The 22,823-nt window shown below is 38.8% G+C and overlaps 1 protein-coding gene across 1 annotated transcript in view; it reads left to right on the top strand.

Moving 5' to 3' along the window:
* The window catches only part of LRCH1 (leucine rich repeats and calponin homology domain containing 1), a 222,358-nt gene that overhangs the window by 176,182 nt on the left and 23,353 nt on the right, over window positions 1-22,823 (top strand). The window contains exons 10-16 of the mRNA XM_030565216.1: window positions 5,072-5,139; window positions 6,150-6,236; window positions 9,325-9,414; window positions 9,523-9,559; window positions 11,307-11,423; window positions 20,543-20,590; window positions 21,282-21,354. Of these exons, the coding sequence (XP_030421076.1) occupies window positions 5,072-5,139; window positions 6,150-6,236; window positions 9,325-9,414; window positions 9,523-9,559; window positions 11,307-11,423; window positions 20,543-20,590; window positions 21,282-21,354 (520 nt within the window). The remainder of the gene's footprint in view (window positions 1-5,071; window positions 5,140-6,149; window positions 6,237-9,324; window positions 9,415-9,522; window positions 9,560-11,306; window positions 11,424-20,542; window positions 20,591-21,281; window positions 21,355-22,823) is intronic.

Genomic DNA, 22,823 nt, shown 5'->3' with positions numbered 1-22,823 from the left:
CATCTGCTTTTTGATAAGCTAAGTAAGGATGTACTTCTCTTGAAAAATACAGTGAATAAGGTTCAGTGACTAATTTTCTCAAAGGAGTCTGTTTGTAGCACTGTAGCAATAAGATGTGTGTGGTAGTGGGGAGTTAGAGCTATGGATAAGTTTAATGAATTATGTAGAAAGCTATGGGTTTTTCCTCAACAGAAACTTTGGAATTGTATTAACTGGTATTTCTCTTATATACTGTAGCTATTTACGTCATTACTAGTGAAAACTAAGGATATGTCTACACTACCCTCCGGATCGGCGGGTAGTGATCAATCTGTCGGGGATCAATGTATTGCGTCTCATCTAGATGCAATACATCGATCCCCGAACGCGCTCCCTGTCGACTCCAGAACTCCACCAGTGCGAGAGGCGGAAGCGGAGTCGACGGGGGAGCGGTGGCTGTCAATCCCGCGCCGTGAGACGCGAAGTAAGTCAATCTAAGTCGATCTAAGGTACTTCGACTTCAGCTACGCTATTCTCGTAGCTGAAGTATCGTATCTTAAATCGATCCCCCTCAACCCATCCCCAGTGTAGACCAGGCCTTAGGTGGCTTTACAGTGTGTGTGAGAATGCACTCTGTCAGCCATTGTTCCTGCTTTGCCCCTTCGCTGCTTTCATGGGTAGTTGGTTAAACTTTGTGAAAATATTACTCTTGTATTGCTGGCATGGTTAGTGAATACTCTGGCTGTCAGCTATGCTGTGTCCAGCTGTGAAAATCACATCTGCCAAGGGAATTCTGTAGCTTACACTTCTGACAGTTTTCAGAATTGATCTGTGACATCTCTTAGGTTGCTCCATTGTACCTCTCTGTAGTTTTCTGAATTGCGTGTTCTCCATTTTCATTATCCTCTGCCCCCTTTCTTATCGTGGAATTGGATCTTTTGCACCATTCCTGAATAATATCACTCTGAGAAAGTTGCAGTAAAATCCTTATAAACGATCCATAAATCATTCATGAATACAGCCACTTTGTAATTCATGAATTTCAGCTGGTTTGTTATGTAATGTAACATAACACGATTTTTGGACTGATTTCATCATATATCCCATAATAGTAGGATTTGTATGAAACTTTTTATGCCAAGGTTTGAACAATGTTTATTTTCATATGAGAATTTATTTGCTGGCCAGCTTTGCCAGATTTTTTTTTTTTAAGGACAAAGCAATCTGAAGAGGTCCTGCGTACTTGCCATCAAATTCCTTTCTGAGAGAAAAGTGCTAGATAGCCACGGTGGAGAGAACAGATGTGGTTTCCTGACCTCTTGAAAGTGGAGGGAAAGGAACTTCTAGATGTGCAAAAGGACTTGCCTTTTTGTAATCCTTCACCCTATTTCCTCTAGCAGCACAACTCTTACAGGTGTAATTCTACCAATCGAAGGGCCTCCCTAGTAGTTTTGCAGTAGCAGCCATAGAGCGCAAATACATTAAGAACAGTGTAAAAAAAATCCCCAAACACTCTCAGCCCTCTGTGGCCTCTGCAAAAGAAAATGTAAACTGCTTAATTTAAAAATTGTAAAGCAGCACATTTCAAATATATTTTATTGTATCAGATACCTACACTTCTAGGGTGAGTGAAGGTATCTGAAGAGTGCAGTTATCTAATACATCCATGTTGCTTGTTGTTATTGCTTACTGGATAGATAAACACATCCTACAGTATCTTTAAATGTGGCAAGTGTTTATTGCTGGGATATTCTCTGATAACTATTAGGAAGAGTTTTTTATGGATGTTGGATATGTGGGATGTAATATGTCAGCTCTGGGAAAAGGGTGGGGATTAAAAAAAGAGGGTCATTGAAACTAAAATTTTTATTTTGTTTTGGTTTGCATTTTTCATTTAAAGATCCTGCACATTTTTGAAAGAAATATCTTTCTTTTCATTTTGTTCAAAATTTTTCATGCAAAATTTTTTTCATCCACTCAGCTCTAATATACACCTATATAATGCTTTACATCTTCAAAGCACTTTACAAACATCACCTATTTAATTTTCACATCTCTTTTGTGAGGTAGGTGAGTAATGTTATCGTTGCCTGACATATGGACATGTAGGCATAGAGAGGTTAAGGGAGGCGGTTTTCTCTTGAGGATCAACATGGTAGGGTAGAAGGAAATGGAAGACTTCTATCTACTCTCTCCTCCTCCAAACTGGATCTTCCATTAGAAGCTGCCATTAAATGCCTGTTGTGCATTAACACTTTCTCCCCTCTAAGGTGTGCTTTAGAACAATTGGCTAGTCCCTCAACAATGCCCTCAGCCTGGCTGTAATCTAGCATTTTCGGCACCTCATTGTAGAGTGTGTTGCAGAGCTTAGTTCAGGGATGCAGAGGTGCTCTTAAAAAATTTCAGAGTGGGAAAAATATTGCCTCAGATGTGCATTTTGATACCCTCTTGATGCTAATGACAGGTGAGATTAGCAAAAGTGCTTGAGCTAACAGTCCACAGGTTTTATGAGGGAAAGGGCATTTTCCTTGTTGATCTGCAAGAGTGTGAATTTGTTGGGCTCTTTAGTTGACACTACAGATTTTATATATCTTTTTCTCAAGATGTATTTTAGGAAGATGGGAGACTTTAAGGCTGGTATAAATTATTGAAGCATATCCACATGAGAGTTTGAACCAGTTTAACTAATTAAACATAAAACATAACTTGTTAAAATGGTTCAACTTGCAGTATAGACAAGGCCTTAGTTTTAGTGGATTTGGGAGGACTTTATGAAAGATTGGTCCTAATTTGTGTGCTTTATTATTTAATTTGTGTACATAAGCTCAAAGCTTCAGATGGTTATCTTTTAAAATAAATTAACATAAATAAGGTTTAATGCAGATTTGTGACACATATGGTGGGGGGCATAGTTATTTTTCATTGTATAAAATATCTATATATTCTGTTGGAGAGATCAAATGCTTCATTATTTACTTAATGAGAACTAATAGATGAAAAGAATGGCTTTATTCGTGTTATTGGAGACTGACTTGGGGAATAAAGCTATATTTTGTGATGAGGGATGTTAGAGATGCCAGTGCACAATTCAGTGATACATCTGGCAGAATCAGATGGCATTTATTGATACAGGGTTCCTGAGATGGATGTGCCAAACACATGGCACTGAAAATAGTTAGTCCTTTTGTCTGTTATTTATTCCCTGCCAGTGCAAGTGCACATCTATTCAGACAGCTTCCGTCCTTACTGGCAGCTGAATTATTTCAGTGTTTCTGCATGTTGGAGATGAAAAAGAAAGCAAATGTATAAAGTTTCAAATGGAAATATAAGTATCGGATGCACCTTTACAAATATTAACCAGCAGTTCATAATTATGGATGCACCTGGTAGCAACTCCACAGTTGGAGATCTGTTTTAAAATGGGATTAGAATGAGGCACAAATTATTGTTTTCCCCCCTAAAAGTAGGTGACAAAATTGGTGTGCAATTTCCCACAATTAGTTTTTAAGATGTGAATTTTCTATGAGGTTTATGTTTTGTTTCTTTTAATAATTTCTAACGGGAAGGCTTTGAATTAGGGCTCTGGCTGAAATGTATCATTTGCAGATCTCTTTTCATCATTAACTGATATTGCTTTAAAGCAGTGGTTCCCAGACTTGTTCCACCACTTGTGCAGGCAAAGCCCCTGGTGGGCCGGACTGGTTTGTCTACCTGCCGCGTCTGCAAGTTCAGCCGATCGCGGCTCCCAGTGGCCACAGTTTGCTGCTCCAGGCCAATGGGAGCTGCTGAAAGCGATGGCCAGTACATCCCTCGGCCTGCGCCACTTGCAGCAGCTCCCACTGCTTTAAAGTATTATCTAAATCGGGGTAAGCAACCTGTGGCACGCGTGCCAAAGGTAGCACGTGAGCTGATTTTCAGTGGAACTCACACTGCCTGGGTCCTGGTCACCAGTCAGGGGGGCTCTGCATTTTATTTTAATTTTAAATGAAGCTTCATAAACATTTAAAAAACCTTATTTACTTTACATATAACAATAGTTTAGTTATATATTATAGACCTATAGAAAGAGACCTTCTAAAAACATTAAAATGTATTACTGGCATGCAAAACCTTAAATCAGAGTGAATAAATGAAGACTTGGCACACCACTTCTGAAAGGTTGCCAACCCCTGATCTAAATGCACAAAACTTAGTAGAAAGGTGAACCTTTAGAAGATCTGTTTCTTTTTTAAAAAATGAATGTAAAGTGATTTGTAGCCATTATTCACATTATAACTACATTTGTCTGTAAGAGTGTATCTTTCATCATATAAATTAATATTTTCTTACTGCACTTCAAATGCCAACCGCAGTGGTCCACCCCTTCCTTCCTCATATATTACCAATCCCCAAGTACACATTAAAAAAAAATCCTAGAAAATTAATGCAGAAAAACTTTGTTATGAAGCACTCAGGATTGCTGTACACATGTCTGACACAAACCCATGGAAACAAGGAAATGAGAAGTGACCTAACAGTTATTCTCTTTCTCCACCCACAAGCACACGTCTTTACATTATCACAGCTACAGTACAAAACAGATCATGCACCACTTAGCAACAAAGCTCTTTGTGTATTAATCTGTCTTTAAATAGTGATGGAATAGTCTTGATTCTCCTCCCACATATGGGAGTTTAACACCAATGTAAGTCCATTGATTTCAGTGGAGTTACTCCTAATTTACTGTGGTGTAAATGAGAGGAGAATTAGGTTAATGCTTAATTGATGGATTATTTGCATACATCAAAAGGATATGAGAGAAAATGGGGGCATTCAGTACATAATTCTCATGTTGGTTGACTTATTTTTATATTTAAATGAGGTTAGGCTTTGCCCTCAATAGAATCTGACAATTTAATGAAAGTTGGTGTGATCAGTATCTTAGTTGGGGGTGGAGAAATAGCAATGAAGTACAGACCTTAGATTGCTTCAATTAACCACTCTAAACTGATAAATGAACTAGGTCAGTGCTTAGTCAGAAGAGGAAACTTTTTATCTGTCTACTTTAATGGCAAATTTCTGTCGTGATGTTCATTGTAATGTCTGTTCACAGGGCAGAGCAGCAGAATGTGATGAATTATTGCGAATAGAAGAGGACACACATTGGCAAACAGAAGGAATGTAAGTATTCATTTATGTACATAATGAAATAATATCGCTTATAAATTTTAGGTGATCAAAATTTAATTTGCCTTTTGAGTATTTTCTTACCAGCTTATTATTTTGTATACAAGGAATCATGACATTTATATAACAATACAATTTGTCTGCATTTTGCTATTTATAGTATATTGATTAACACAGTGAAAGTTTTATTAACATCAATATATTTGTATGTACCTAGAGAATGCAAGTGGTGTTCAACTAGATACTGACGTTACATTTGCTAATATTATTTGTGAAAGGTCAAAAGGCCCATGTCAACATTTTTAAGGCCAAAGTTTGGCCTATGATAAAAATGTTATAATTTGATTGGAAAAATGCTGAAACTTTTGTATGTGTGCATGTGTGTGTTTTAACACACTTTCCAGGCACTGTAATAATAGTTAATTCAAAAACACTATTTCAAGACTGGTGTTGACAAACATCAATCGATGAACATATGTGAAATAGATGGTTTACAATGAAACTGAACTGTTAATTGAAGTTTTTGTTAAGCAAAACAACAGTGTTCATTTCTGCTTTGCTATAAGTTCAGATGAAAAAAATCAGTAGTTGCCAAAATAATAAAGAAAAATTAGGTTCTTTTTAAAGCTTTTAAAAGTATTACAAACATTTCAAACTAAAAGATAAAATACTATTTTTAAAATTGCCAGTGTCCTTATACTAGAACAATAAACTTCATTAATCAAGTAAAAAAATTGTTGGTAATTAAATTATTTCAGCATCAGACGTCAGGATGTTTAAATTGATTGAAATGATAGATGAGGGAATAACTATTTAGTCCATCGTCTTCTAAACTGACTTCCTAGTTTCCACATGAAAATTTCCAAATCCTACAGCTGCATATGAATATGCACAAATACAGGATTTTGCTATACAATTTAAACAGCCAATTTGAAAATATTGCCCATTGATTTAAATTCTAACTCCTTTGATACTCATTGTAGTGTCTTTGTTTCCTACTGTAGAACAAATACATCAAACAAGCAAAATATTGATATAGCCATGAAAGATAATTTAAAAGAAGCAGTAGATTTGCTACAAGATCCCAACAGGTATGTTCATATCAGAGGGTTTTCTGATGTAAATAATATGTTGTATAGGAAATTCTGTGAGGGTCAAAGTAAAAAAATGTTCTTTTTTTTTGTTCTTTTTTTCCATGACTAAATGCCTTCTGCTCTGCATCAATGGGATATGGGATGTTAACTAGACAGCAGGGGATATGGCATGGTGCCTGGAAGGTCATGGGGGATGTGAGAATGCACAGTTGGCAAGATGGGTTTGGCTTCTCCCCCTCTTCAGATCCTTCACCTTTCTGTTGCCTGAGGCTGAGGGGACTGGGCTGGCTGATTGGCTCTTGCATACCCCTTCCACCATTTAAATTTTTCCAAGCTTTTCAATAGCTTCTTGTATTGTTAGCTGCCTTGCCCTCCTTCCCTTTAGTTGTAGCATAGGAGTTGTATCTTCAGCATACTACTGGACTGGCTAATTATCTGTTTTGGGAGGAGGGAGAATTTTTCCCATTGGATCAAATTGACTGAGTTGTTTTTTTAATCTTTCTCAGTGTGTTATGGAGGCTCAATTAGGTTGAAAGCAATTAGGAGTCGGCAACCTTTCAGAAGTGGTGTGCCGAGTCTTCATTTATTCACTCTAATTTAAGGTTTCACGTGCCAGTAATACATTTTAATGTTTTTAGAAGGTCTCTTTCTATGTCTATAATATATAACAAAACTATGGTTGTATGTAAAATAAATAAGGTTTTTAAAATGCTTAAAAAGCTTCATTTAAAATTAAATTAAAATGCAGAGCCTCCCAGACCGGTGGCCAGGACCCGGCCAGTGTGAGTGCCACTGAAAATCAGCTTGCATTCCGCCTTCAGCACGTATGCCAGAGGTTGCCTACCCCTGCAATAGAACTTGAAAGTTTAACATTAGGAAAAGTACAGTTGTCTAATTTGCTGCAACTTGTAGGTAAATGCTACAAGGGTCAGCTCCCAGAGATAAATGAGACACGGGGTTTCGCTAGTTAGCCTCATGCCCATATGAGACGGGGCCACCTGGTCTTCAGGAAGCAGTAGAGAGGATTCCAAAGTGAGGAGAGTCCTAGGGGTAGTTTGAGGAGGGTCTAACCTGGCTTATTGGTTATAAAGTGGGAGTTTTATTACCCCACAATGGAACCAGCTAAATGTCTGGTATGTGAAAGCAGGGGGTGGTGCATAGCGCCCCTATTCCATGTTAAATTAATAAAGTTGTGGCCTGACATTTAAATTCATCCCTGCATCTGTCGTTCTGTCACCTGAATGTTCCTATTAAAGTATGTTTGGCTGTAAAGTTATTTATTAGTATACAAGGTATTCTTCAGGAATGGGTTGTCAGATGTTCTTAACTTGACAAGTTCATAAAAAAGAAAATTAATTGTTATGTGACCTTTTGACTAAGAGTAGCTTAGATATAATCTCCCCTAGATAGTATGCACAGGATTCCCATTACTCTAACACAGTCATGTCCAAACTTTTCCTGTCGCCATCCCCCAACCCTCACCAGAAATGGAATCTGTCCATGCTCCCCCTCCCCCTTCGTTACTGCACAGTTGGCTCGACAGAGGAGCTTGGGGGAGGAGCTGGCCAGGGGGCGGGGAGGCAGATTGGAGCTGGGCCTGGAGCTGGGGCTGGCCTGGGGTCAGAGCAGGAAGTAGAGTGGAGCTGCAGGTGGGACTGGAGCAGGGGGCAGAGTACAGTTGCGGCTGGGAGCAGGGGTGGAGGGGTGGGCTGGAAACGAAGCTGCAGCTGGGACCAGAGCTGAGGGCAGAGCAGGGCTGTGTGGCACCACTAGGGGGGTGCGCCCCACAGTTTGGGGAGCATTGTGGAACTGTGAATATAATAGGAGCATAGGAATTATAGATGAAGAACCTATTTAATCCAGCCATCTAGTTGCATAGAACTGTTCCCCACAATCCTTTTTCTGATGCTTTGTCTAGCCTAATTTAAACTTTTTCTAGGGATGCATCTGAAAAAGAATATAAGCCCCACTCTATACTTGCAGTTGCCCAGTGGCAGTAGGAGCAGGCCCTTTGTGAACGAAGGATCCATTTTTTTAATTGTTCTAGTAAATGTATTGTCTGCTCACTTTGCAAATACTTCCCCTTTTAGTTCAGAAGATGAATTTACCTTAGCTCATGCTGGACAGTTGTCTCTAGAAGTGTTTGATGGTTTGAATTAGGTAAGGCAGGTGTTTTTGCTTCATAAAAGAGAAATAACCTCACCAGTTAGAAAAGTTTGTTCATATTAGTTCTGAATTCAGTAATGCTACATTCCAGGTGGCATTGCTTCTGCACCTCACCTAAGACATGCTCTTTTAATTGGAACAAATGTTGCTATTTAAAAAACAACAACTTTAGTTTTAAAAATGTGTTAATTAGACATAACAATGAAAAGGTTTCAGTTCTCACTCTTGTAAATAATTCTATTTGTCATTAATAACTCAGTGCTGTAACTCATAACACTACACATCTTTCCCCTACCAAACAGAGAAGAGATGTTTAAAAATGTAAGGAAATGTTGTTTTAATATTTCAGTTTAACTGGTTTCGTATTCGGAATATATATTATGAAGCAAATGCATTTGCAATGCTCACTTATCCGTGAATATTCAGATGGGCCGTTTGTTTCAAATACTGCTGTTAAGAATAGCCAATCATGCTGTACACATATACAAAACCAGTAAAGAGAAATTTAGAGAATAAAATATGTAGAAGTGATTATTCTTTTTCTTTGTGATTTTAAGACATGCTTAACTACATGGCTATAGTCTGAACAGTAAAGAGGAAGTTGCATAATTTCCCAGTTGGTATTTTGCTATTTGTGGCAATTCCAACCCACTTCTAAAGAATAATGGGAACTAGTATTCTGTTGGATTTGCATATATACAGTTGAATAAGAATTTGCATAACCTACTGATCAAGTTTTAATATTGTAGTCTTGCATTTGGGTATTGAAGAGAGTGGTGTATAGATGGGGAGTTATAAGTAGTTGAACAAGCTAGAAGAAAACCATGATTTAATATATCCATTAACAAAAATTAAATATTTAGTAGAATGTTCGTCAAAGATATACCCCATTGCATTGTTTTTATTTCAAACCTTACAGATTAAGCATGGATATTACAGAGAGCAGTGGTGTGAATCTGTATCCCATGGAATCAACAACAGATTTAGAATTACAGGAGTCTACAGTAAAGTGTGTTTATATTCCTTTTTCAGAAAAAATAATGGATTTGCTAAGTTTCATATTCAAGCTTCTATACTTTAAAATGTAATGTGTTGTGTTTTGTATATCCAAATACAGTGGCCAAACGCAGATGGAGGAGGCACCTATCTATCAGGTAGGCTGTCACTATGTTACAAAATATCCAAGAGAGAGACAGAAAATGGATCACCAGTTACATTAGCTATTGGACCAGTAAATGAACAAAATTTAGTGGTCTGCAAGAGAAAAATATTGCTTTTGCAAGTTTTGCATATCTTTTTGTAAAGTTAATTTTTGCTTTTACACATTTTTTAAATAGCTCATAAGGACTTTTGTAATGTACAGAGATTTAGTTATTTTTAATCTCTCTAGTCCTTTGCCTTCATTGTGAGGACTACACTTGTTGCTGCAATCATAGTTCTGCCCGCGATTGTCCCATTGAGCCAAATACTTCAAGTATTGTAATGACCATAAAAATACATGAATAGTCCGTAGCCCTTTGCTAAATGCACTCTGATTTGATTTTCTTCCTACCCCTATTCTTTTTAGTGCTGGAAAACTATAATGTAGCCCAGGAGCCTCAGACCTCATCTCTGGAGCAGGAGAAAGAGCTGTGTAATAATCTGTCCCCTTGACACTGTTGTTTTGTCTACACCATGAAAAAGTCTGCACTGGGAAACCATTTTAACCAGCACAACTTTTGCCCCCAATATGGGTATGGCACAAATGTATGTAAACTAATCAGAAGACTAGAAGAGAAGTCTCCAGAAACTATTTTATCCAAATTATCTCTGTCCACATTGAGGGCAAAACCATGCTAGCTAAAACCAGTCTCCTGATATGGTCTCTCTTCACTGTGCATGAGGGTTCAATGACCTACCATCACCATGACAGTGCACTAAAATGTGGGTTGTAGAGCTGGCATCTAGATAAGAAAATTTTTTCCTTGAGGCTACTGAATCAGAATTTGTAATTCTCGCTGTTTATTGCTATTGCAGAAGAGTAATAACTCCCTATATGTCTCCTAAGTTTTTATATATGCTACTATGTGAGCAGGAGCAATAGAGAACACCCAATCAATAAGTTCTTACACCATTGTGTTCCTTATTTGATATGCGTGCACACATTAATAATTATAACAGAGTTAGTACTCATTTTATAGATCATATACTTAAAAATATGAATCTCTTTGGTGACTCTGTGCTATATATCTTCAGACTCACCAATGTTTCTCAACTGGTGTGAGCTGAAACTCAAGTCAATATTCAAAATTTGCTACTGTATATCTGGTGTCATATTGTGCCAGGATAGTACCAGTCTTTTGCAGACCTTTTAATGTACTGCTTTACACATAATCACACCAAACTGGCAACATGAAGATGAAGTGTTGTACTACATTTAACCTCCAGTAACAGCATTTGAAACATTATATACATTAATGTGTTTTTAAAGTATTACACAGTATTTTATGTTTATAAAATACCATTCATCATTAACCATCTCAAAACACTATACAGCCTATTAAACCAAAAAAATTAATTCTACAAACCATTATTACGATAGTTATACAAAATTTTAATGTGACTTTGATTTGGAACTTAGTTTAATATTTGCTGCTTACTATTTGATTCATATCCAATCCAGTGAACTCGAAGGAATTCAGTATTATTTGTTAAATTATTTATTCAAGCATTCAGAATCATCTGTTGGTAAGCACTGGCACTGTCTATCTTCTTATTTTTATATGGTTCACTTCCACTCTTGTATTGCTTTTCACAGTATTTGTACAAAACTACTTGTAAGAATGTGTTAAGAAAAAGTTGGGTATTTGTTTCTGATCCCCAGTGCTGTGCATAAAGTCTCAACAGATGTGTACCTTGCAGAATGAAAATGCTGAGGAAGGACTAGAATTTCAGAAGAGGAGAGAATTGATTATAGAGAAAACCAAGACTGAAGCCAAAACAGCATATAAGCAGGATGAGACGCAACTACTGAGTCAGGTATGGAGGAACCTGGGTACAACATATTTATCTAGTCATACGACCTCTTGAAAAGAGATTCCAAAGAATTTTATCCTATTCATTGGTGTGCAGATAGAAGTATTGTTTTATAGGCTAAAACCTGACTACTTTGGGGGTTTATGCCTTAGCATGAACATAAGAACGGCCATACTGGGTCAGGCCAGTGGTTGATCTAGCGCAGTATCCTGTCTCTGACAGTGGCCAGTGCCAGTTGCTTGAGGGAATGAAAGAGTAGGATAATTTCAAGTGACCCCTCCCCGGTCTACCAGTCCCAACTTCTGTCATTTGGTGGTTTAGGGAAACTCATAGCATGGGGTTGCATCTCTGCCTTCTTGACTAATAGCGTTGATGGACCTGTCCTCCATGAACTTCTCTAATTCATTTTTTAACCCAGTGATAGTTATGGCCTTCACAGCATCCCCTGGCAATGAATTCCATGGATTGACTGTGCATTGTATGAAGAAATACTTCCTTTGTTTTGTTTTAAACCTGCTGCCTATTAATTTCATTTGGTGAAACCCTACTTCTTATGTTATGTGAAGGGGTTAATAACACTTCCCTATTCACTTTCTCCATTACCATTCATGAACTTATAGAATTCTACCATATCCCCCTTAGTTATCTCTTTTTTAAGATGAATAGTCCCAGACATTTTTATCTCTCCTTGTAAAAAAGCTTTTCCATACCGTTAATCATTTTTGTTGCCTTTCTCTGCACCTCTTCAATTCTAATATATCTCTTTTGAGATGGGGCTATCAAAACTGTACTCAGTATTCCAAGTGTGGGTGTATGGTGGATTTATGTAGTGACATTATCATAGTTTGTTTTATCATCTCTGTCTTTCCTAATGGTTCCTAGCATTGTGTTCGCTTTTTTGACTGCCTCTGCACATTGAGCAGTTTTCAGAGAACTATCCACACTGATTTCAAGATCTCTTTTTTGAATGGTAACAGCTAATTTAGACCCCATGATTTTGTATGTATAGTTGGGATTGTGTATTCCAATGTGCATTACTTTGCATTTATCAACATTTAATTTTATCTGCCATTTGATCACCTAGTGATGTAGTTCAGTGAGATCCCCTTGTAACTCTTTGTAATTCTTCAGTCAGTGCTCCAGTGGACTCTGCTGCTCCTAGGGGTGGGGGACAACTGAGGCCCCGCCGCCACCATGCCGGGTCTGAGAGTGGCCTGGGGCGCCGTTGCTGCTCCCGGACCACTGCCCTGGGGTAATGCCCAGGACTAGTTGCCTGGGGCTGCCCCAGCAGGGCGGCCCTGGGGTCAGCTGCTGCAGCTGCAGAAGTCACGGAGGAATCCATGACTTTCCGTGACCTCTGTGAAAGATTCACAAACTTACTTATGCGCAGTTGTAGGAGATTTTCCCCTCAGCAATACTCGTCAGGGCTGCATGAGTACCGTTTGCTGCCTCATGCTACAAAGAGCAGGTATAAAGGGCAGAGCAGCCCCCGCCCCCCTAGTTCTTTCCTACTGCCAGTGACGGTTGTTGGAACTGCTAGCTTTGCATTTTCAAGTTCTACTCTCTTTTATGTAAATAGTATCTGTTCTATTAATTTTAGGCTACTTTCATGTTTTTCTACATTCCAAAGATCAATGATCAGACGTAAATGGGTCCCACTTCCATATCAGTGGCCCTTTTGGAATACTTGGGGCTTCCCTCCACAATTTAGGGTTCTCCATTCCCTTCCCACCTATCTACTTTGGCTAGGTGTCAAGAGCATCTACAACAGGTTCACTATCTGCCCACCCCCAGGATCATTCATGTTCTGAGTTCCCCTGTGGAGGAATTGGAAGAGGATCCACCTGAACAACACTTGGCCTGCTTTTCTTTGTTGCCTGCTGTGGTGATAGGAATCTGCGTCTCCCCCTCCTGATGAGTATAGAGCTCATCAGGACTTGTTGAGGAGAGTGGTTGCAGCTCTGGAAATCCAACTGGAAAAGGTACAGGAAAAGTTACACAGGCTGGTAGACATTTTGGCCGGGGGGGGGGGTCCCTCTAGGGTAGCACTGCCTAGTAATGAGGCTATTCTGAAGCCTGTCAGGGCATTTTGGCAGACCCCATCTTGCCTGCATCCCACTGCAAAAAATGGTAGAGAGAAAATACTACATTGCTTTGCAAGGTTTTGATCATTTTTATAACTATCCTCCTTCATGCTCTCCAGTGGTCTCTGGTGCTAACAAAAGAGAGAAGCAGGGACACCAGGCCTTGACACTGAAAGGGAAAGAAGCAAAGCAATCGGACCTCTGTTAGAAGGAAACTTTATTCCACAGGAGATTTACAGATTAGAATTGCAAACCAGAAGGCTCTGATGGGTTGATACAAATTTAGACTGTGTGATAACATCTTGAAATTTAAGGACAGGCTTCCAGATGAGGTGAAACAAGAGTTCACTGCGATGGTGGAGGAGGGCAAGTTAGTTGCCAGACAGCCTTGCAGGAAAGTCTATATGATGGACTATGCACTCAAGCTGTGGCTTTTGCCATCACTGCACGGTGCTCCTCTTTGCTGCAGTCATCAGGTCTTCCCCCAGAGGTTCAACAAACCATCCAAGACCTCCTGTGTCAGAGCTCTTCACTCTTTTCCAAAAAGAAGAAAGAGAGGCTACATAGTCTTGAGGCTTGAAGGGCGACCCTTAGATCTCTAAAAGCAGCAAAGAATCCTGTGGCACCTTATAGACTAACAGACGTTTTGGAGCATGAGCTTTCGTGGGTGAATACATCTGAGGATGCATCTGAGGAAGTGGGTATTCACCCACGAAAGCTCATGCTCCAAAACGTCTGTTAGTCTATAAGGTGCCACAGGATTCTTTGCTGCTTTTACAGATCCAGACTAACACGGTTACCCTCTGATACCTTAGATCTCTGGGGATTTATATGCCAGCGACAAAAAGAAAGGCATTCTGCCCACAGCAGCTGTTTCTGCCTTTCATGCCTTGTATCCAGGACCTCTCCAGAAAGAAGGGTAGAAGTTACAAGAAGCATCCTCCTCCTCCCTACTCTTCTGCAGCTCCTTATGCATCTAGGCAAGCTGGGCCCTGTAAATAAACATTTTGACCCATTTGTCAAGAGCAGTCTACCACCACCAAAGCTACTAGCTTTCTCCATCCTGCTACTTGCCAACTGACTGTCCCATTTCCTAAGTGCTTGATCCTGCATCACTACGGATCAGTATGTTCTAAGCACAGTGGACCTGGGATATACCCTTCAATGCTTTCTATCCCTCCTCCCCAGCCTCCATTCTCGTCCCTCTTCAGGGACCAGTCTCACAAGAATGCGCTAGTTCAGGAAGTCCAGTCTCCCCTTCTTGTGGTGGCCATACAGGAAGTTCCCATGTTTCTCACGAGGAAGGGATTTTATTCCTGATACTTCCTAATCCTGAAAGCAAAAAGGGGTCTCAGGCATACAGAAAATATTATTATGATTATTATTCTTTGAGTGATTGCACAAGTCCATTCCATTTTTGGTGACTCACAGGCAGTTCATACTGTACTGGCAAGATGCACCTTTAGATCTAGAGCAATGACCTACATTGTTTGGAATCTCAACCCTGGCAGGAAAACGTTGGCCTCTGTAGAGTCCAGGTCTGCCCCCAATAAATTCTATGCTCTGAACAAGAATCAGAGTAGATTTCTCCGTAGTCATTAGGAGCCCCAGTGTGTTGAAGGTGGACTATGTATAGTGACCTTGCTGGACCATACCTGAGATCTGAACCAGTCTCTTACTAGCCAGTCTTCTAGGGAATATGTGAACTTCTGGAGCTGTTTACAGGCCACTGTGAATTGGTAGTGGAAATGGCTGACCATGAAACTGAGGAGTTTTTGGTGGCTCTGGTGAATTGCCATGTGAAAATCAGCATCTTTTAAGTTGAGGGCAGCATACCAATCCCTGGGATCTAGGAAAAGGATAAGTGAAGCTTGAGTGATCATCCAGAACATAGGGTTGCTAACCTTTTTCTGTAATTATTGTTCTCTAGTATGTGTTGCACATGTCCATTCCACAACCCTCCCTGCTTCCCCTCTCTATCAGATTCTATCTGGTAGGAAGGAACTGAGGGGAGTTAGGGGTGGCTCTGCTTTTTATACCTGAATGTAGTGGCACAAACAGTAGAGGGCGCTCACACCATTCTGACAGGTACTGCTGAGGAAAATGTTTCCAACAGCTATGCATGAGGTACGCTCAGGCTACGTCCAGACTACCTGCCGTATTGGCGGGTTAAAATCGATTGCTCGGGGATCGATATATTGCATCTAATCTAGACGCGATATATCGATCCCCAAGCGTGCTTATATCGATTCCGGAACTCCATCAACCCCAATGGAGTTCCGGAATCGACAGGGAGAGCCGCGAACATCGATCCCGCGCGGTATGGACGGGTGAGTAATCCGATCTTAGATATTCGACTTCAGCTACGTTATTCACGTAGCTGAAGTTGCATATCTAAGATCGATTTCCCCCCCGAAGTGTGGACCAGTCCTCACAGTGGGAATGGACATGGGCAATACATCTCAAAGAACAACAGTTGCATAAAAAGATCAGTAACTGTTTCTTTTCCAAGTATTTCCTTACCTATTCTTTATCAGTATCTATTATTGTGAGGTCTTAATTACTTAATATTTTTCCATATGTCTTTGTGCTTTCTGCTGAAGATATATTTTAAAGGAATTCAATATCACAACTTTATGCATGTTTCCACCAGGGCTGTCGATTAATCGCAGTTAACTCACATGATTAACTCAAAAAAAGTAATTGTGATTTAAAAACTTAATCGCGATTACTCGCATTTTAATTGCACTGTTAAACAATAGAATTTTATTAAATTGAAATTTATTAAATATTTTGGATGTTTTTCTACATTTTCAAATATATTGGTTTGAATTACAACACAGAACAGAAGTGTACAACATTCACTTTATATTATTTTTATTACAAATATTTGCGCTGTAAAATGATAAAATATTATTTTTCAGTTTCCCTCATACAAGTACTATAGTGTGAATTCTTTATTGTGGAAGTACAACTTACAAATGTGGAATTTTTTGCACTCAAAAACAAAACAATGTAAAACTTCAGAGTCTGCAAGTCCACTCAGTCCTACTTCTTGTTCAGCCAATCGCTAAGACAAACAAGTTTGTTTACATTTATGGGAGATAATGCTGCTCGCTTCTTATTTACAGTGTCACCTAAAAGTGAGAACAGGCATTCACATGGCCCTGTTGTAGCCAGCATTGCAAGGTATATACGTGCGATACGCTAAACATTTGTATGCCCCTTCATGCTTTGGCCACCATTCCGGAGGACATGCTTCCATGTGGATGACGCTCATTTAAAAAAAAAGTGTTAATAAAATTTGTGACCGAACTACTTGGGGGAGAATTCTATGTCTTTTGCTCTGTGTTTTACCTGCATTCTGCCATATGTTTCAAGTTATAGTAGTCTCGGATGATGACCCAGTATGTTGTTTGTTTTAAGAACACTTTCACTGCAGATTTGACAAAATGCAAAGAGGGTACTAATGTGAGATTTCTAAACATAGCTGCAGCACTCAATCCAAAGTTTAAGAGTCTGAAGTGCCTTCCAAAATCTGAGAGGGACAGGGTGTGGAGCATGTTTTCGGAAGTGTTAAGAGAGGTACACTCCCATGCAGAACCTACAGAACTCGAACCACCAAAAAAGAAAATCAACCTTTTGCTGGGGTTATTTGACTCAGATGATGAAAATGAACATCCATTGGTCTGTACTGTTTTGGATCTTTATTGAGCAGAACCCGTCATCCGCATGGATGCATGTCTTGAAGGGACATATGAATCTTTAGCACATCTGGCACGTAAATATCTTGCAACGCCAGCTACAACAGTGCCATGTGAACGCGTGTTTTTACTTTCAGGTGACCTTGTAAATAAGCGGGCAGCATTGTGTCCTGCACATGTAAACAAACTTGTTTGTCTGAGCAATTGGCTGAACAAGAAGTAAGACTAAGTGGACTTGTATGCTCTAAAGTTTGACATTTTTTAATTTTTGAATGCCGTTATTTTTGTGTGCATAATTCTACATTTGTAAGTTCAGCTTTGATAATAAAGAGATTGCACTACTGTACTTGTATTAAGCGAATTGAGAAATACTATTTTTTATTTTTACAGTGCAAATATTTATAACAAAAATAAAGTGAGCACTTTATACTTTGTATTTGGTGTTGGAATTGAAATCAATATATTTGAAAATGTGGAAAACATCCAAAATATTTAAATAAATGGTATTCTGTTATTGTTTAACAGCGCGATTAATCATGATTATTTTTTTTAATCGCTTGACTTAACTTAATATTCTTAGTCCTTGGGGTCACTAAGCTCTATCTCACATCTAATACCATTTTGAAACCTATTCTGAGTGCGTTATTAAGAGTGCACATAATGCTAGCTTAGAATCTAAATGTATTTTGGTTTCTACTTTACTAAATGAAAATTTCAATGGATTTTTAATGATTTTGACTTCCTCTGAATACTTATATAGAGCTGATTCTGGAAATTGCTATTCACTTCCTGAAAAGTCCTGAGTTCCCTCAAATATCAGTTAAGTCAAATAGGAGTTGGAGACACTTGGACCCAGATCTGGGAAGGTACTTAGGCACCTATGGACTGGGGTTTAGATGACTAAGTCCCAGTTTTAGGCTTCACTGTGATCTTCAACACCATTGCTTGGTTGGCACCTAACCCTGTAGTGAGCTAAACTAATTCAAAAGCTCCTACATTTTCACTGTAAAAGTTCCATAGCTGCCGGTGTTTCTGCCTCTCGGCATATGCACTGCCATTTCACTCTGGGCATTGGGATGCCTTTCTCATGCTTAAGCCCCTGGTGTGATCCATGAACTGGGGGATGAAAAGCAGAGGAGTACCTGTCTCACTATGGGGCTTGATCCAGTAGATGTGCTCAGAGACCACCTACTGGAACAGACCCCATTCAAAATCAGGCCACTGGAGAAGATGATGCTCCCGCCCATCTTCTGACTTTTAGCCCAGTTCCGTCAGCACTTGCATGGGATGTGGGAGACCTGGGTTCAGCTCCCCCCTCAGGTAGAGGTGAGAGAGAGGATTTGAATAGGGGTCTCCCACATTTTTCAGGATAGTGTTCTGTCCACTGGTCTATGGGATATTTTGCTGTGGGGCTCCCTCAATCTCTCCTGTTGAAGCTGTTCTGCTTTGGATAAATAATTAAATACTGATTGGAGCACAATATCAGACCCTGGGTCTCCCACATGCCAGGTGAGTGCTGTAACCACTGGGCTAGAAGTTAGGTGGGCATCGCCAGCTCCTCCTCTGCCTGCTCTAGCTGTTTTGTGTGAAGTAAACAAAACATATAACTCATTTGCAGAAGAAATGACTTAGGCACCTAAGCTACCTGACTCCAAGAGACAGGATTGCTAGCAGAGAGACCTGCCTCCCTATAGCCTGGACTTAGGTGCCAAACTCCTGAGGGGGACAGAGCTTAGGATGCACCTCTTGTCAGCATTTCCTGTCGGCTAGTTTATGGAGCTTCCCACCTAGCATGCTGGTTTTGTGTATCCCATTCTGAGCCGCCTATCTGTCCTCATTCATTATACGGGGAGGGTAGGCCACGAATCCCAACATTGTCCATCCCTTCACTGCTTCTCTGATTTTCTAGGCACTTACATGTTAGGCGATGCAATTCTGAGTGTCGTAACGCTTCAGCCTTTTTGTGAATCTAGGACTTGGTACCATGCAGGTGGCACACCACATCTCACAAAGCAGATCCACAGTTACTGTAGGTTGGATCAGGCCTACAGTATGCTGCTGAAAGTTCTTGATATCAGTAGTGTTGTGTACAAATTCAAACTTCTGATGGTATTAGTGATATTAACAGAGCATGTGTTTCTTTTTTGTTACTTTTTTGATTATAGCATGATAATTATATACTGTAGCAGATCTGGCCTGTTGAACAGGTAGTGCCAGGATGTCTGTTACAAGTACATAGACCCCTTTAGCCAGGGGGTTGCTGAAAGCTGTTATCTCCAGGCAGGATACATGATGAGGGGTCTATCAACTTAGAATGCTCTTATTCAGTCTAGAGAAGATAAGGGTTGATTGAAACCCTGAGGGAAGAGGTTTCATGAAGACTTGACAAGAGGCCTAGGAGGTACACAGAAAGGGCTATGCAGGGAGGAAGGGTGTGTCTTCTCCCATCCCAGCTTGCTGAAAGCTGGAAGCAGTCTTAGTGGTTGGGACCAAGTGTTCTGCATTGCTTTATGTTTGTTCCAAAACTTTTTTGCAATAATAAAACTGGCCCTGAGAAAAAGGTGTGCATTGAACTGTGGTTTGGCCTTTATTTTACCTTCCATAGCTGGTGTATCTGCCCGCTGGCTTACATATAAATGATACAATGTTAGTATTTGTATGTCATGTTGTGAAATATGCAACATACATTGTCAGTCTGATTATGTTTAAAGAAGTGGCAAAAGGTAAGTTGTACCATTATTGTAGAACTGACTTTTGGTAAATCTTTAAATCTATATTAAAATAGTTTTGTTTGGTGCTTGTTTAAATTATGAACTGCATAGAACACCCTGAAATATTGACCTCTCTATCCATGAACCATGAACTCTATTAAAATGTTATAACTTTTGAATCAAATATAACCATCAACTTACATAGTGCTAGATTATTTTAAAAAGTCTACAAATTACTTTTATTTCTGTTTTAAATGAGGAAAATTTAATAAACTCAAAGTTTCCTCTGTTTTAATGAGACTGTCACTAGCTTGTTTAAGAATAGAAATGTGTACATGTGTTCTTCAAGAAAAAGAATTGTTTCACTGAAAGGTTAACTAGTCTTTGAAGAAGAAGAGTAGTATATAAATGCTAAATATTATTCCTATTCATTTAGGATTGTACTGTAGTTTTTACTTTAAATACCTATTCACTCTAATTCTCCTTGATGAAAGTGTGCGTAGGATGGCATAAGTTCCCTAAATCTCTCTCTATGGCAATGTAAAACTACTTGTGAACAAAATGCTTTTTAACGTTTGATAAATTTACTTACTGAACCACTTTATTTCTATTCAAACATGCAGAATGATCTGATTGTCTGGAATATTGGAGGATGCAGTTCTCACAATGAGGTGAGATACTACTGGTATTTGTGTGTGTCTATCTATAATGTACTATCTTTCCAGTCTTAGCTCTCCATGGTGCAGACGTGTACAATGTTTATCCCCCATATTCTTCCACCCACTGCTATACTCCTTCCTTTCCTCCTGCATAGATCTGCAGACCCAATTAAAGGTCCAGGGGAAGGTGGAAAGATGCTCTGAGGTGTCTAAGTAACATCGCCTTTTCTGGTTCTTGTTGCTTGGATTTGTGCTGGTTTTCCTTCTGCAGAATTTCACAATACATTAGACAAAGCAGTTAGGCAAGGAAGGGTATTGATGCAATGGAAGAACAGAATGTATGTAAGGAAGGAGTGTTTTTTTCTTATTCATTCTAAAATCCTGCACTATAGTGATGAATTATTGTTCATGTGAAATATTTGCGTAATATTAAAGTGATGATGTGAAAGAAAACTGAAAAATAATCAGAAGAAGTTAGAACAGTGGGAAAAACCCTCAGTTCATACTCAATCAGAATCTCCTTTGTTGTCACCAGGAGATTTGATGGAATAAAGAGTGAATGAGGATTACAGGATTTAAGCCTATAATGTTAGTAGTTTGGGGAAAATAATTGTAATGCTGCATGATTGAACCTCTATATTTTGTGTAAACAATTGTGCTGAGATATACAGTTTCTTACTCATATCTATCTTGAAACACACAGAGTAAGGAAAAGACTCCCACACAATCTTCTACTACAAACAACACAGCTCCTTTTGGCCTGAAGCCACGGTCAGGTAAGATTGTGAGAGAGAATAAATTACAATAGGACTTCTTTTCCAGCAAACTCACGGACCTTTGTTTTCTTATATCTTATCCCCATCCAACAGGAATCAGCAAGTCTCTTTTTAGTTTCTTAAGCCTGTGCTTACTGATGGTGACCATTCACTTACAATAGATATATATTTAGTAAGAAAGGAGGCGAAAACGCTGTCCGAAAAACACTGAAAAAAAGTACAGTAGAAGTACTAACTTTTCAGCACATTTTATATGGATCAGTTTTCATCCCTCATTTTTTTTCATATATAAAAACGCCATATATCTGCCTGATGCACCAATTTAAATCCGATGTTCACCTTTTTGACACATAGAGATACATTTTAAAGCTGTGAATAAATAAATGTATATGATAAGGTTTATTTGGGTAATTATTGTGCATTGCTCTGAAAATATATTCATGAGTTTTTCCACAGGAGTATGTATAAATATCAAATTAGGTGTTAACATAGCTGCAGTCTGTAGTAGAATGAATTTGTGATGTGCTAAATGCATAATCATTGACATTTTAATTAGTGTGTTCAGATAAACCAATTTTAATTGCTAGGGTATTAAGAATTAACAATCTCTTTTTAAAATGGGATCAGATGTAGAATGACATTGTTTTTATCTTTTGTTTGCTGAAATATGCAATATTAGAAGTCATCTCATGTTGTCTTTGAAGTATATCATGGCTTAGATTTTTTTAAATATATTTCAGCTTCCTAAAAATGTAATTGTGGTTTCTTTCTTTCACCACTAATACCTTTAATCGAATGCCAGTAAACCACTACAAGCTTGTAGCTTTCGTAATGCAATATTTCAGCAACAGCAGCACATTTTCATATTTGAATGAATTATAAGAAATTGTACCCTTTGAATTTATTGAAACCAAAAAAAGTGATAATGAAACAAAGAAATTTTTGTTGAACCAAAATGGTTTCATTATTGAGAGCATTTAAAATCACCGTTCAGCTGAGATTATGGGAAAAGTATGCAATTTAACTAGGATACCCAAAAGTTTTAGATTTGTTCAGAACCAAGCTTAAAAGCTTTGCAAATTGAAAAGTACAAGCATTCCTGTGTATCCTTCCTGCTTCAGGTAATTTTAAATATATGCCAATATATCAATGCCCTCCACTCCTAATTACTCAGTATGTAAAAAAAGGACCTCTTCTTTTGTATATATGTTAAGTAATTTAGCCCTTATATCTCTGTTGTTTTTCATATAATATTGAACAGAAAACCTGAAAGTCATTATTGCATAGTGCTTTACTTAATAGGTCCGATCTTGCTCACACCAGTTTTGCAAGTGTCATTTCATGGGTTTCAACTGAATTACTCCTGATTTACAACAGTGTAAAACAATGGAATTATGCTGGTATGAAATCAGAATCAGGCCCAATGTCTTTTCCCATGATAAAACATTAGTGTGAGAGGCCTGGTCTAC

Source organism: Gopherus evgoodei, chromosome 1 (assembly GCF_007399415.2).
Source record: "Gopherus evgoodei ecotype Sinaloan lineage chromosome 1, rGopEvg1_v1.p, whole genome shotgun sequence".
Taxonomy (NCBI): Eukaryota; Metazoa; Chordata; order Testudines; family Testudinidae; genus Gopherus; species Gopherus evgoodei.
The sequence above is the reverse complement of the archived record's forward strand: the minus strand, read 5'-3'. Positions and strand labels throughout refer to the sequence as shown.